The sequence below is a fragment of the Eleutherodactylus coqui genome, chromosome 8 (assembly GCF_035609145.1).
Source record: "Eleutherodactylus coqui strain aEleCoq1 chromosome 8, aEleCoq1.hap1, whole genome shotgun sequence".
Classification (NCBI taxonomy): domain Eukaryota; kingdom Metazoa; phylum Chordata; class Amphibia; order Anura; family Eleutherodactylidae; genus Eleutherodactylus; species Eleutherodactylus coqui.
This window is the reverse complement of record NC_089844.1, coordinates 50121177-50138042: the sequence shown is the minus strand read 5'-3', so window position 1 is coordinate 50138042 and position 16866 is coordinate 50121177. Positions and strand designations below refer to the sequence as shown.

Here is a 16866-nt window from a genome sequence, read left to right as displayed (position 1 = left end):
CATTTGCTTCCATGTGTACCAATGTCAAGGTTTTTTTTTTTTTTTTTTTTAAGTTCTAATGTTCAAGTGGCCTTTCCCATTTTCTGCTGCCCTGCTCTTTGCAATCCTGTTTCGAGCAGGGGACATGTCACAAGTCTAGCATTCTACCCGTAGTTCACTGTTCTCCATTTCTTTTCCCTCACTCCTCATGCTGCATTTTCCTGTCTCTGGTCCAATCAGCAGGGAGACACTATCTGAATGAATACCTACCAGTCTGCTGCCCCAGGATGATTGTAAGAATTGGACATTCAGACACATTCTTCCCAAATGATTAGTAACCCCAACGTAAACACACTAACAGCAGAAGAGGTAGAAAATGTGGAGAGTTTACAGTGTCTGCAGATCTGTCAGCACATGGGAGCAGCCTGAGATAACTGCCTTCTTCCACAGCTAATAACTCATCCCAGTTACTATAAAAGCTCAATACCTAACAGGCAGTGGATTGCAAAGGAGCTGGAGGGAGACCCCTAGTGGTAGCCCCTTCAGCCTTCATTGTTAAAGTTAGAAAAAAGTTAAGTGTATTAGAAGATTGATGTAATAACACAGGCTATTAGATGAGCATAAGTTGTCTGAAAAGTTAATGCCCCTTTAAGACCATTCCTCACCAATGCAGGAATTTGAAACTTACTAGTTGGAAACTCTCCCACAAGTGGCGCACTCTCTTGTCCACGACTGACTGCATAAACTTCAAATTTGTAGGTGGTTCCTGGATGCAAGTTAACGACCTCTGCAAAGGTGCTTCTGCTCACTGGTAGGGTGTGAGGTTCACGTCTTGGGGAACTAGCTGGTGTCACCACAACACGGTACCCAGAAACTTCACTTGGTGGGGCATTCCATGAGATTACAATTTTCACATCAGTTACTTCAAGCAACTGCAATTCAGTGGGTGATGGAACAATCACTGCATCAAAAAAAAACAAAAAAAAAACAAAACATTTTTTTATCATTGTGGCATTACACAATCCTAGACTGCAAAAGCGAAATCTTCTGACATGGAGTAAAAGAAAAATAGAAGCCAAGATTTCTAAAATGATAAATTTTGGTAATTCTGGATTTATGTAAAACTTAAAATTTTCAAATAGAATAATCTTTACTTTAGGAATAATTCCAGTTCTCCAGTTAGTATGAAGTTGCTTGCCAGCTACAGAACTTCACACAAGATTAATTCTAAATTCAGAGCCAAGGCAGCACTTCCATGTCTTTCTACTTTGCAATGAAGTTAGAAAAACATTCATTTTACATGAAATTAGCCATTCCTCACACCACAATAAAAAACTGCTGCGCCTGCTATAAGAGGCCCTCTTTATCCAATACATAGATGGACAAGAGAGCAAGCAATGTTACCAGTTCAGTATTACATTTGGCCAACTGTACTGAGAGCCTTATGGAGGGTTGATTTAAAAATCAATGTGGGCGCTTGGTCAGACTTAGGCCGCCTGCAGACGAGCGGGTCGGATCCGGCAGCGAGAAATCTCGCCGCGCGATCCGACCCCAGAGCCTGCAGGGGCGAGCGCGTACTCACCCGCGCCTGGCGGCCCCGGCTCTTTGATGTGCCGGCTGCCGCGCAGCCGGCGCATGCGCAGACCGGAGCCGGCGGCCAGGTGAGTGCGTGCTCCGCACAAAATTAGAACATGCCGCGGTTTGTTTGCCGCGCGAGATTTCGCGCGGCCAAACCGCGGCCGTCTGCATAGGAGTGCGTATTGTAATGCACTCCTATGCAGACTTTCAGCGGCGGAAATCCCGCGGGAAATCCCGCGGCGGGATTTCCGCTCGTCTGCAGGCGGCCTTAGTAGAACTTGGGGGAGTTGACATTCAATACAGAAGAAATGAACACTGAACAGTAACATTACCATATTTTTCCTGGCACTATGTACATTTAAAAACATTATGGGTGAAATCTCGAGTTTCTAGCCATGAGCGCATACAGATTTACTACCATGAAAGATACTTATATGCTCTGCCTTTTACCAGTTTGTGGGGTCCCTGTGGTTTCCCTTTGGATGACAATAGGGGTACTCTCTTGACTGTCCTCTACAGCATAAATTGTAATGTTGTATTCGATTCCAGGATATAAGTCACTGAGAGTCACTGAAGTTGCAGTTTCTGGTAGGATGAGCTCTGTGCTAGTGCCTTCTACGGTAGGAGTGTAGACAATTCTGTAGCCTATGGAAGAAGAAAAAAAAAAAACATGCATCAATTTCCTTAGGTAAAAAAATAGAAATTGGGTAGCAAAGAACAAGCCTCGTAAGCCTTACCTGTGATAGGAGCCTGTGGTTTGCTCCAGGTAATTTCAATAGAAGTGTCGTCAACATGTACAATGTTATATTCTGGAGGACTGTCAGGGGCTAAGGTAGAAAAATTTTTTTTAAAAAGTGGATTAGAATTTGATATCTTTTTATATAACTAGAAGCCTATAAAGCAAAAACATTACAGAGCTACCACTTTTTACGTTATGTTGATGACACTCACCAGTTGTCTGCGATGTGGACAGGATTAGGCTCTGCTCGCCTTCCTGGGTGATCTCATACACATTGATGTTGTATTTACGGCCAGGCAACAAGTCTGGGATATTGACTGATGTAGAGGTTTTTGGGAGATCTAAAATAAAGCGTTTTAATGAAACAGGAGTACTTTCAATGCTACTTTCTACAGGTAGAGCTTCTCCTATTCAACCCTTGGGGACCAGGCTGTTTTGTACATTAAGGACCAGACACTTTTGGAATTTTACCCATGTGGTGGTTTTACTGACTTATTTTCTTTCAGCTACCAACATTTTTGCTCTGTGTTTTTTCCGTGACATATTAGGGCTATTTAATATCTTTCACCAACTTCTTCCTGTTTGGTTTTATTGGGAACAAGCTAAAAAAAAGGATTTATATAAATGTTTTAAATTCGTATATTTCTGACAAAATAAAGGATGGGAATGGGTTCTTCAATTTGTTTGACATTTTTATATCTATGTATGGTTCGGGTTTACAGAGCATGCAGCGACAGTTTTGGTTAGAGTCAGCTTTGGGTCATTTTCTTTATGTAGATTTTTTTAAATTTCAGTAGTTTTTTTTACCATTTATAACCCCCATGACGTTATAAGACCTCTGGGGGGACATTCACTTTCTCTTTTTTAAAAAACACACTTTTCCACTGTAGCTTGGGCATCCATAGGATCCCCAGTTACAGGGAAAACATCCCCTTGCAGTGAAAAATCACTGGCAGAGCTGATCTGGGTCTGCTAGGACCCTGCAGCTCTGCTGTAACAGGGTGACCCAGCTCGTAGTGGATGAAACCCTTTCATTTTTTAGTACATGGCACTGAATGAGTGCTATTTTCCCATGGAAAGGAGAAGATAAAAATGGTTAAAAACAGCTTCTCCCTTCACCTCTGGGTTCTCAGCTGTGAATGACAGCCGAGAACCCCGACCAGCTCCAGCTCGATTGCAGAAGCTTTATTCCAGCGCCGTATTTCTGCGTTCCGGCGTGATTAAAGGCCAGAATCAACTGTCGTACATTTACGGTGCTTGATCCTTAAGGAGTTAAAAAGGACTTTAAAAAAAAAAAAATTGATTACTTATGTACAGGCTATCATTGATTGATGAGGGGTCCAATCTCCAGGAACCCCACCAATCAACTCAATGAATAACCAACACCACTCCAGAGAGTGCCACATCCCTTTGGTTGTGAATACCGGCAGCTGTTCTTTGTTCTGCAACTCCCCCCATTCAAGTAAATGGAGTAAGCTTCAGTACAAGGCAGAGCTGCGGCACTATATGTAAACAATGAATGGGATGCAGTACCTCTAAGTGCCAAGTGCATATTTAAGAAAACCACAAATTTCTAAATGCAGCAAATTTGCACTTTTGGTCCAGTGGTGCCGCATTTTATATGAATGCAGTTCTAACTATCCAAATTACTGAGCTCTCCTAATTAACAATGCAGTTATGAGATAATACAGTAAGTGTCTAATAAAAGCCAATAACCATTGTGTAATAGTCTACAATATATCTGCTAAGTGACCTGAAGATAAACACAGTCTTGTTACAGCATTGAGGAATAGGTTGATATATTATATATGCAACATGAAATAAGTTGTGCCAAATTTGGCCACCCACATGTAAAATAAAAGTAGATGCTTACATATTTCCAAGCTATAACAAATACAACATTACCACTATGAGCAAAGGTGGTTTTAAAAAGGAGTTATTTGACTTATTTTAACCAGATATTCATGAGTCAACTTAAAATCCCTCTCTCCCTCAAGAAACCCACAAACATTTTCCACAATCTAGAAGTAAGGTATACCAGCCAAAAACTTTTCACACCACTAGTGTAGCAATTACATGCAGATAGAAATAACAGGCACTTACCCAAAAAGCGCTTCTCCTCTCCCTCCTCACTAAGTTCATATACAACTCGGAATCCAGAAATTGTATCAGATGCTGAGACCCAAGAAACCACAAAGCTGCTAGAGGTGATCTCAGTCACGGACTCTGAAGTGGCCACCAGTGGTGGAAGACGAGTGGTTTCTCCACTTTGTGTAGGACCTTCAAATATAAAAAATTGGCTCAATGATAGAAAGCAGAGGGTGGTAATAAATGGTTTGTACTCTGATTGGACCACAGTCGCTAGTGGGGTGCCACAGGGTTCAGTATTAGGCCCCACTCTGTTCAACATATTTATCAATGACCTGATAGAGGGGCTGCACAGCAAAATATCAATATTTGCAGATGACACTAAATTATACAATATAATTAATGCAACGGAGGACAACGTGCGGCTACAAACGGACCTGGATAAGCTGGGGGCTTGGGCAGGAAAATGGCAAATGAAGTTCAATGTTGAAAAATGCAAGACTATGCACATGGGCAGGAGAAACGGATGTCACCAATATTCACTTAATGGGGTACCGCTGGGGAAAAGTGATATGGAAAAGGATCTGGGGGTATTAGTGGATAATAGACTAAACTGGAGTAACCAATGCCAGTCAGCTGCTGCAAAGGCATATAAAGTCTTGGGGTGCATTAAAAGAGGTATAGGGGCGAAGGACGAGTACATTATCCTTCCATTATATAAGGCACTTGTCAGGCCTCACATGGAATACTGCGTACAATTCTGGTCACCGGTGCTCAGGAAAGATGTCACAGTGCTTGAGGGGGTTCAAAGAAGGGCAACTAAACTGATACATGGAATGACGGGACTGGAATACCCAGAGAGGCTATCCAAATTGGGACTATTTACTCTAGAAAAAAGAAGGTTAAGAGGCGATCAAATAACCATGTATAAGTACATGAGGGGACAATACAAGGATCTCTACCAAGATCTGTTTACACCCAGGACCATGACGGTAACAAGAGGACATCCGCTACGATTAGAGGAAAGTAGGTTTCATCACCAACATAGAAGGGGATTCTTTACTGTAAGAGCAGTTAGACTGTGGAACTCTCTACCGGAGGAAGTGGTGATGGCAAAATCCATAGAGGAGTTTAAAAGGGGACTAGATGTCTTTCTGGAGAGGAAGGATATTACAGGATATAAATCTTAGGTTAAGGGTCAATCCAGGTATATAGGAAGGTAGGAACTATTAGGGGTTGATCCAGGGATTAGTCTGATTGCCATTAGGGAGTCGGGAAGGAATTTTTTCCCCAAAAGGGCTAATTGGCTTCTGGCCTTGGGGTTTTTTTGCCTTCCTCTGGATCAACTCAGTAGGATAGACAGGCTGGACTAGATGGACATTGTCTTCATTCAGCCTTACATACTATGTTACTATATGTATACAAAGACAAATTTAAAAGCATATTTCAGGCTATTACACAGACATACAGCCCTAACCAAACGAGAAACAAGAAGTGGTATTGCACCTATTGATTTCAACGGGAGTGAAGCTGGCCATTACATTTCCGGCCCTGACCACCGATGAGGTCTAGTCTGCTGCACTGACAGCCGGCGGGATGATCGGCTCATCGGCAGGGAGCCCAAGAAGCAGACCCCTGCTAATCAATTATTGATGACCTATTCTTGAGGATAGGTCATCAATAATAAAAGTACTGATGAACTCCTTTAAAGCATATGGGTTATGTTTTTGGTTAGGTCTTCTATGGTTTTTGATAAGTGACCAAAAATTAAAGCACAGTAGCAATAGTCACAGATCACACCACTATTGTATATAGAGCCAGGCTAAAGAGCAGCCAGGAAGCAAGACTGTAGAAGATACATAGCAGGTCATCATCCCCCTGTAGGTACTGACTTGCATATCAATTTTGGTCACCTAACTATTTCCAAACATTCGATACATTTTTTCCTTAAATTAGGCTTAGGTTACTCTTGCATCGAGCAACTATCAAATAGTTGCTGAAGCCTATGAACAGAAAGTTTTTACACGGAGCACTTATGTCGGCAAACAACTAATGAACAATATCGTTTCTAGGGTGGTGGGGTTATCGCCATGCAAATTACTTGACATATGAACAACTGACTTTTCACCAGACACTTTAGGTGAACTGAAACAAAAAGGACTAGTAAGGCCAGTCTCGCATGATCGCGTTTAAATAGTGGAATCAGTGATTCACCCACACGGATGATCTGCTGTATTCCACACACATTACAGAGATAGACACAACACCCTCCTGTTCTCCTAAAGGAGAGCACCCAAAAAGGTGTGGAGACACCTAGGAGGTGAGTGGGTCAGGGACTGGTAGTCTTTCCCCAAAGAGCACCAAAAAGGGTGTGGGGACACCCAAAAAGGTGAGTAATGCGCACCTCTGGATAATTTATGCAAAATAAGGAAGATGGAAAAATACCTCTGCAACGCCACCTATTGGATGTTAGCATTCCTTCAAATCAAAGTGACTTTATAACGAGTCTTAATGATTGGGAAAAGGAAACCAAGCCAGACAACCATACATAGACAGCTGTTTCAGGGCAATTGCCTTTCATCAGTGTGCAGCAAGCTTCTGGCTTAGTTTGTGAGAGGCCTATGATGGCAAGAGGTGGCGCTGTAGAGGTATTTTTTCATCTTTATTTGCATAAACTACCCAGAGGAGCTAGCACGTTCCCATACCCCTTTTGGGTGCTCTCCTTTGAGAGAGACTATACCATTCCTTGACTCCCTTTGATTTGAAGGAATGCTGCCATCCAATAAATGGCGCTGCAGAGGTATTTTGCCATCTTCCTCATTTGCAAAGATAGAACATTTGCATAGCTGCTAAGGTGGGTAGCTAGAGATTGCGATTTACACAAGCAGAAACATCGCAACATGTTCTATTTGTGTGCGCACTCTGCATGAACTGCTTCCATTGAAGTCAATGGATGCCATCCAACCAACGTCCCATCTGCAATTAAAATTGTGAATAGGCTGCCGGTACCCAGCTTCATTGCCTAGCGACGGCGCGGGAAATAAAAAAACCTCTACTGCGGATGACTGGAAGCTTGCCATCTGTCATGCGCAGTAAAGATAATTCAGGTATGTAGAGACGTCGGCCGCGGTCAGGACAGGATTCTGCTGCGGGCTTCTGCATGCAGAATCCAACCTATCCATGTGAGATCAGCCAAACTAGCAATCACCCTGACGATTGCTGCGTTTGCAGGGAACAACCGTTTGAATTTGCTTGCTAATCTTCCCATAAAGTCACCCTAAAAAGGTGCTTTTAGACAAAATGATTATCATTCAAAAAAAGAAAAATTTATATATATATATTATACATTTACACATACAAAAGTCAAACAAGTGAGGCATAAAAATCATTGGGGCTCGTTCCCTTCTTGTTTGCTACAAAACAGCATTCGTTTAGTCTTTTACATTCGCTGTATAAGTGAATGAGAGGGACTCAACAACTCTTAGACAAAGCGATAAATCATTGGCTCGTTTAATCAGGCTGCATGAAAGCAAACAAGCTAGTGATGACGTCACGGACTTGTTCAAGTGGCGCACCTAAAAAGGACTTCAAGCCTTACATCTATTTATAAAGTAAACATTTAGTAAGTCAATTTAGTGACAGATTTATAGGACCAAATTCACTCAGGGCTTTCAATTACACAACTCCTTTTGACAACAGACATTTGCATTCACAGGTTAAAAAGCACATAAAAAGTGTGAATGAATCCTAAAATCCAAATAAGGTCACCCTTCTTTCAGAGAATTGTGGTACTTAAGCTAAACAGTGATAATAGTACTTACCCCCCAATGTGGTGGAGGTAGTAGTGAAGTCAAATTGGGTAACTTCCCTCTGGCCATACTGCAGGACACTGATAAGCTGGCCCTCATACACCACTCCTGGTTTCAAGCCAGAGATTGTGTAGGAATTAAGGTGACCGGGAATGGTCGCTTGTTTCCAGTTAACTTGCTTGTTTTTCTGTAAAAGAGGCAAAAGCTAGAAGATTAAACCAAATTAAGCCAAAAGCTACAGCAATAAAATAAAAGCACTTTTACACAGAGGGATTACTATTAGAAAATTTTTTTATATATATTTCACACATACACATCAAACGAGTGAAACTGAATGATAATCATTTACATAATGAGTACATAATGAGTAAACAGTGTACTCATTATGTATACAAGGCAAACAAACCCCATCGTGCAGCAGCCTAAAATTTCATTCAAATGATTGAATTTTGAGCAGTCAAACGGTAGTTTTTATGCTGGCTGAAAACCAGCTCTAAATGACAATTGAATGCATAGTGCACAACTGCCCGCGTTTACAAGTAACGATCGTTCACTTTCGTTTGACCGAATTTTGAGCAATTATTGCGTGTAAAAACGGCCTTTATTTTCCATTCCAGTGAGTTTTAGGGCTTATTCAAATGACTGTATATCGGCTGCGTTTTCACGCCGAGCCGATATATGGTGTCCTTGTCTGCAGGGGGAGGAGGATGGGAGAGCCAGGAGCAGGAACTGAGCTCCCACCCCTCGCCACTATTTGCAATGGGAGGGGCGGAGCTAAGCTCTGGGACTTAGCTCCGCCCCTCCCATTGCAAATAGTGGCAAGGGGTGGAGAGGGACCGGGAGCTCAGTTCCTGTTCCTGCTCCTGGCTCTTCCATCCCCCCCCCCCCCCTGCAGACGAGGACACTGTATATCAGCTCGTAGTGAAAACCCAGCCGATATACAGTCGTCTGAATAAGCCCTTATAGTAATGTAACTTCTACCTAAAAAAAGGTATAAATTCAAAAAGGTGTCCCAAGTTTTTTTATTTTTCCTCCCCAAATGAGACTTACAGCTCTCCAGCGCAGGATATATTGCTTAATGTGAGATTGCTGAGGAGCAGTCCACTGAATGGGGTGAGAGTTGGGGTGGTTAGCATTCTCTGTGATTATCACTTGTACAGGTCCAGTTCCAGCTGTAACAGAAATCAGAATTACATATTTTAGGAAAAAGTACAAATGCAACCTCAATAATCCTACAATCTAGAGAATGATGAGAAACCAATTGTATTAGTACTCAAAAAGCATGAAGAATCCTTTATTCTACCATGGCAACTTTGGAGGACAAATTGAGCATTTGAAAATGATAGTTATAGAAAAAAAAAAAAAAACATTCCAACTACAAGCCTGACCAACCACAGAATAGGTCAGCACACAGCTTTTTGATTAACCCTTTCCTGCTGCAGCTTTTTTGATATTCCACCCCCCCCCCCCCCCCATTTCAACTTTCAAAAAAACCCTTAAAGGGGTTGTTTTGCGAAAGCAAGTGGGGTTAAGTACTTCTGTATGGCCATATTAATGCACTTTGTAATATACATCGTGCATTAAATATGAGCCATACAGAAGTTATTCACTTACCTTCCCTGCGCTGTAGTCCCCGTCCCCATGGTTCCGTCTAATTTCAGCGTCTAATCTCCCGATTAGACGCGCTTGCGCAGAAGGGTCTTCTCCCATGTGTTCGGTCCGGCACGAGCGGCATTCTGGCTCCTCCCACTTCTACGCGTCATCGCGTAGCTCCGCCCCCGTCACATGTGCCGATTCCAGCCTCCTGATAGGCTGGAATCGGCACATGTGATGAGGGCGGGGCTACGCGATGACGCGTAGAAGGGGCGGAGCCAGAATGCCGCTTGTGCCGGACCGAACACATGGGAGAAGACCCTTCTGCGCAAGCGCGTCTAATCGGGAGATTAGACGCTGAAATTAGACGGAGCCATGGGGACGGGGACGCCAGCACAGGGAAGGCAAGTGAATAACTTCTGTATGGCTCATATTTAATGCACGATGTATATTACAAAGTGCATTAATATGGCCATACAGAAGTACTTAACCCCACTTGCTTTCGCGAGACAACCTCTTTAACTTATTTTTCTTGCAACAGATACATGAGGAATTTTTTTGAAGAAACTGTTGTGGTTCTGTTGCCATCTATCCAACTCCATGACCCATTTTTGTGTAGCTGTCGGAGAGGTAAATTTTGTGGGGTGACTGAATTTTTGATCACTTTTTATTCTTGAAGATGGGGTGACAAAAAAAAAAAAAAAAAGCCTAGGCATAATATAATATTTTGATATTAGTATATCTTTTAGTATTCATAGATGAATTGAACAAGACAACTAAAACAGCCGCCTGCGATCTTATGGCAGGCAAGTTGGTCGAATGACAGCACCTTAAGGCCCATTTACATGGAGCAATGATCGCTCAGTTTGAGTGACAGCTTTGAGCAATTGTTTTGCATCAACTGTTAATTGCTCTTAGGTAGCTGAGTAGCTACTTAAGTGTGCAAATGAAGTCTTTAAATAAACTCAGTTAATAGCTAGATGGCTCTTCTCTGCATTCAGTTCCTTTGTTCTCCAGCGGGGAAACAATGCTATCAGCATTACCCATGGAGAACTGCTGATAAGGCTGAATGACGATTTTTAGGTTGGACTGAATTCAAGGATCAGCTATCAGTGAACGAAAAGTGGGCGATAGCCGCGCATTTAGACGATTATCGCTCAAACGATAGTTTAGCGATTTTTGAGCGATCGCTTTGTGTAAATTGGCTCCATCTCTGTTGGGCCTTTTAGTCTAAACGGTAAACTGGCATGATTAGAGTCACCTCTAGTGTCATTAGTTGTAGCTGGGTGTCAGCTGACAAAGACAACCGACACCCACTGTGTGTAGAGTATGTTCGGCTTTTGAGCCTGCTCCATATGTCACCCAACTTCTGCCAGAGATGTACAGTAGATATATTGGGAGGTGGTTAATTAGTATAACTTGATTAAAGTAAGTGACACAACAAGCTGTCAAGGCATTTGTGTTTAATCTACATACTTCTAGCATCTTCACTCAGCTTAACTAACTAGGGTCCCTTTTGTTCAAATGAACGAAAACAAACAGTGTAAACACAGCCAACGATAAACGAGAAATGGTTTGCTTTTCTTTCACTTTATACAGGAATAAAAATTGTTGGCTCAGTCACCAATCGTTTGGTTTAAATAGATTGTTCTCATTCACTTATAGTGAGATTGTGAACACCAAATGATTTCTTCTATGAACAAGCAAATGATGCATCTGCCTGTATAAACAGGATGTCCGAGCGAACTCTGACATAGTTTGCTCGCTCAAACAATACATTTTTTGGTGTAAATGGACCCGAAAGTCTATAAAAATTAATATAATGGTTATAGAACCATTCTGAGACCGGTAGTTGCAGAAGTCAGATTAGTTTTTAATGCATCTATTGTCTTTTGGGGAAATTGTGCTTAAAAAGATCTTCACTAGAACAAAAGAATTAAGTGGATTATCTTTCTTTTAGCTTTACTAGTTTTTATCTTATCAAAAACTAACTGCAAGAACCTTTCATTGAATGAGAGTTCAGACTCACTGGATAGTAGGACTCGGAATAATAATCAATCAGTGTAAATGCCAGTAGCTACTGAACGATGATCATTCAGTCGTCCAGTTTCGATAGTTAGCTACATTTCCCTTAATGGAAATTCCATCATCTCCTGAAAACATAACTTTCATATTTTAAAAATGTATTTTCTGATTTGTTACTCATACATAACTGCAAGTCAAAAGAAACTTTTTTGCATGTGTATACAATCTTTATATTGAAACCCTACATTTCAGCCCTCAGTGTAACACTCTTACCTAATCTGCATATCAAACAGAATAGTTGACTTATTGTACCACTTGACTAAAAAAAAGCAAAATAGACCCAACGATTCTCGCTCAAAGCAGCCTTTTGAGCGAGAATTGTTGGGTCTAACGACACGGACATCATGCAGTTTTAGTTAACGAGTCGTTCATAGTCTTTCAGCAAGCTGAAAGAACGATGAGCCTTATCAGTGCCGCGTGCCGAGTTCACAGCAGGATACCATGCATACTATCGTTTCTGCTGGTGTATGAAGACGACAGCACTTCAGCTGTGTTCTGCATACCCCGCTTGGAGCGCTCAACTGGATACCAGCTGAGCGCTCCAAGAAGACAGCTGTATGCAGAAGATAGCAGTCCAGATTGGCTTCTGTATACCCGCCCCCCCCCCCACTTGGAGCACTCAGCTGGATACCAGCTGTATGCAGAAGATAGCTGTCCCACTTGTCTTTTGCATACAGTGTGAGCCTTCATTTGCACACTTATGCAAAGTGAACGCTCAAAACTGTCACTCAAACTGCTGTTTGGGAGAATGTTAAGCGATCTTGCCATGTAAATGCACACAACAGTTATCGCTCAAAAGAGGTCTTTTAAGCGATAATCGTTGTCCAAATGGGCCTTAACCTGTACTTTGTCCTAAAGTCGTAGCATTCTACACATTGAAATTGGATAGCTTCAAACTCCATAAAATACTCCTACAAGGATTTCGAGGTTGAACAGTACATACATCCAACATTACTAAAACTATGAAAACCATGTGGTTTTGTATAAACTTACAGAAGTTGTGTTATCACTGACCTGGGTAGGAGCGAGGTTGGCAATGCCATTCACCAATTCCATTGCCATAGCAATAGCACTGGTAGCCAACACCATTTACAGTCTTCTCCCAAGATTCCCCAATCTGATAGAATTTTCGCAATTCAGTCTCCTGGCATTGATCTGATGAAAAACAGCCAAGCAAGTTAATATTTTGTGAAATTTTAAAGTGCTTCTACATAGGAAGTTTCAATGAAATGGTCTCAGAGACAACCCCTTTCCATATCCCCTTATCAGGGGCATCATAGAGGGAGGTCCACTACAATTCTTTTGCATACCATTTAAGGGTTTCAGCCATGCCCTTCTAGAAGGGGCAAACCATAAATGTGATCATTTTCTGGTCAATTTAAAATGTGTAGTGTTTATTCAGAACTCTATAAAAGACTTTGAAACAGAGAGCTTTAACTTTCTATGTGAACTGTGCCCCGGAGTGACAACTCATTGAATGCTGACCAAAGAAAACAGATTGAACAATCTGTGCTTGCTAAACCCTGTGGATTTCAAAGAGATCAGATCTTATCAGAGAGTTTGCCTTCACCCATCCCCAGTAGCACAGGAATGCGTCATCCAAGTTATTTATCGCCAGACTATCAGCCAGTATGGAAATAGTTCAATTACCGCTTACAAAGCAGCAGTAGGAATGGGGATTTTCTGTCATTATACAGGACATGCACAACAAAAAGTAGCAATGTTATACAAAGCTGGCCATCCACATTAATGTCACCGATTTCGGTCGTCTATCTAATGCATATGAAGGCCTCTCAACTATGTCTGAGTAAAAGCTCAGGTGTCTGGATTTCAACGGTCTAAGCCTTCGGTTTTCAGAGGGATAAGCCACCATCATAGGATTCTGGCAGTGGCTTACTCCATTAAGAACAAACACCGTTATTAAAAATCACATTATGGGTTGTACTGATAAATCAGACTGAAGCAAATTTCATTCATCTATGACAGACCAACTGGAAATCTCCATAGAATCATGTGCTAAAGTTACATACCCACAGCATCACACTTCCATCTGCCACGGCCCTGACCAAAGCATGTGCAGTTCATCAAATGTCCCTCTTCGTGGTATTTGTGGAAAGACTGATTAACATCATAGGTGACACCATCCACAATACATTGGTCTGTTACAAGAGACAGAAAAATGTTAATTGTACATCAAGATATAAAATGTACCGGCACAAGGAAGTCAAGGCCATCTTGCAGGTTTGACACATCTTGCTCAGAGTGCTTGCGAATAAACGCCATATGGTAAAAAAGAAAAAGTTTGGTCTATTAGGTGTATAAAATAGTATGTTAAGTGTTGTATAAATAATCCTTCTAGAGAAGACTTTTAGAATGGTTCTAGTGGTTCTAGACTCTTGACTTAAAAACAGTGCACAAGTTGGCCAACTCAAAACTGAACATAATGAATATGGCATCAATTCACTAGTAAGAAACAAGAAAAATGATGGCAGAGGAAGGAGGGGGTAGACACTTTCTGCAAAACAAGAATATACACTACTTTGTTAGTATTACATAAAATTGTCTGCAGACTGATTAAAGCTAGGTTCACACTTGAGATTTTTTTTTCTGACTCCAACCGGAGGTAAATAAGATCAAAAACTAACAGTTTTTGGAAAAAAAAAAAAATTGTCCAAAATGCAAACAGACTTGGTGTTTTACCTTTAAGCTGGGAATATGCAATGCAGTTCCATTCCCCACGGCCATTACCAACACATGTACACCTCATCATATGACCTTGGTTATGCATTTTGTCCCACTGATCTCCAACACGGTACATGACACCTTCATTGGTAGTGCAGATTTCTTCATGAGCTATGGTGGAGAAGAAAAAAAAAATGGATCCATTGGTTAGTGCAGCCGACCTCTAGCTCAAGAGCTTTGAGTCAACTTTACGCAGTTTCTATAACTCCCATTGAAGGCTGCCACGCTCAACTGTCTCTAACACCTGGTGAGGTGGTCGGAATACCAGCTGCGGGTTAATCATCTCAGCCAGGAAGTGCTGACAGGGGACAAACCCTTTACTAGAACATCTTAAAGTGTCTTAACCATAACACAGGCCAGTTTACATACTGTAAAGCGGACTGTGTACAAATCAAGATTTTCTCTTCTATAGTCAATAAAACTTTGATACTCACCAGCCATTGGACAGAACCCAAATTTCTGGTCCACATCATAGTTGGGAGTAGTACCACACCATTTCATATTGTCACGACGGCCCTCTGAGGTACAATCTGTGTAATTGCGGTTGTTGTACATGAAGGGGAAATGACAGAGGGCTCCATTTGAATTGCCTCCTCTTGTCTGTACCAATACTGAAAGAAGAGGAATTGTATAATTTTTAGGTTTGAAAATAATGGGTAAAATAAGATGACAGTACAAGCCTTTATTTTACTCAGTTCTATAGTGCACACATTCCACAGCACTGTACGTCACTTGGTATACAGTTCTGTTCCCACTAAGGCTCATGGTCCAAGTTCACCCATTAGTAGATTTTTGGAACATGACGAAACCCATGAAAATACAAGGAAGAATATAGAAACTCCATGGAGATGTTGTACTTGGTCAGATTTAAACCCAGGATCACAGCATTGCAAAAGCAACAGTGCTAGCCCCTGACCATCGAAGCTTCTATGCTTCTCCTTCAACTATTAGATATATATTTTTCTAAGACGATGTGCATTCTTGAAATAGAATACCACAGAGACAATAACTCCTTCTCTAGAAGAAGTCGTTGTCCTTTAAAGTTTTGATTCACCAACTGAAGCTTCCATTACTTATCCACTTTTATCAGCTTACCACGCTGTTCTGTGCAGAAGGAGTATTTCTTGTCCTCATCATAGTTAGAAGTGGTTGCACACCAGAGCTTCCCATCTTGACGGCTATCTGTTGTACATGCATAGTAGGTTTTTCCACTATGAATGAATGGGATTGCACAAGGTTCATTGTTAGAATTGCCACCATACGTCCCAACTGCAACTGTAAGAAACACAAAAAGGGTTAAACATGGACAGACATTTGTCTGGGATGATTCAGTGAATCCTGCATTAGGCAGGTGGTGGTGGGTGGGTGGGGGCCTAAAACACTTTCCAATTTATTTTATTATTTAAAAGCAGTTGCACTCACCACTTTCCTCGCAGCTGACTCCATTGCCCAGGCAAGTGCAGATCTGTTGCTGACTACCCTGTGCTTTCATCCACTTCATGTCCACAGAATACATGACTCCACTGTCCGTCACACAGTGCTCAATGTCACTTGGCATAGGTGTAAGTGCTTTTAAACTAGCATCAACCACTACAGAGAAGACAAAATGGGAAAGTTATTTCTTCCTTTTGCAATTTAAAACACAAAAAGCCTTAAAATAAAAAACACACATCGCTTGCATATGAACATTGTTGAGTGTATTGTCTACCCATGAAGTGCGGCAGCTAAAAGTAATTCTAGTTCCCTACTGGGGAATCAGTTGGCAGATGATGGCCAAGTTCTACCCACAAGACCACTTACCATATGAACCATTTGTACATATGCAATAAGTGCAGCCATTTAGAATGCATGTGACGCACATATAGGCCAACTATAAAATAAGGTTTGTGCATAACATTAGCAGTGAGCACAGTGTTTAGTAATCATAATAGTAAGACTACACCATCAAAAGGTTAAGGGAACACAGCACCACAGTATAACCCCAAGTAGCTCACATGGCAGGCATATCAATCTGTTCACTTAGGGAGAATAAGGGATTGTAAATTGATTTCACCTTTTTAGATGCAAACGAAAGTGACAACAGGAGCACTAAAGTGGTAACAGCAAGACAACCCCGGAAGACAATGGTTTTCCTAATTGTGGCCGCAGACAATTGCCCTCTCCTTATCTGGCTTTGCATTTTTCAAGTGTCATTGTCTCTACTGGTAACATGAGGTGGTACCTGCAGCCCAATAAGGTTGCACAGGTAGTCCT

General features: G+C 41.6%; 1 protein-coding gene across 5 annotated transcripts in view; it reads right to left on the bottom strand.

Moving 5' to 3' along the window:
* FN1 (fibronectin 1) overlaps window positions 1-16866 on the bottom strand; it is a 69004-nt gene that overhangs the window by 33032 nt on the left and 19106 nt on the right. For all 5 annotated transcript variants that reach the window (XM_066575612.1, XM_066575611.1, XM_066575613.1 and 2 more), the window contains exons 7-19: window positions 16036-16203; window positions 15709-15888; window positions 15048-15224; window positions 14572-14724; window positions 13902-14030; window positions 12886-13026; window positions 9244-9365; window positions 8206-8380; window positions 4400-4576; window positions 2509-2637; window positions 2295-2384; window positions 2008-2202; window positions 668-940 (exon numbers count right to left, since the gene is read on the bottom strand). In XM_066575612.1, coding sequence (XP_066431709.1) covers window positions 668-940; window positions 2008-2202; window positions 2295-2384; window positions 2509-2637; window positions 4400-4576; window positions 8206-8380; window positions 9244-9365; window positions 12886-13026; window positions 13902-14030; window positions 14572-14724; window positions 15048-15224; window positions 15709-15888; window positions 16036-16203 — 2109 coding nt within the window. The remainder of the gene's footprint in view (window positions 1-667; window positions 941-2007; window positions 2203-2294; window positions 2385-2508; window positions 2638-4399; window positions 4577-8205; window positions 8381-9243; window positions 9366-12885; window positions 13027-13901; window positions 14031-14571; window positions 14725-15047; window positions 15225-15708; window positions 15889-16035; window positions 16204-16866) is intronic.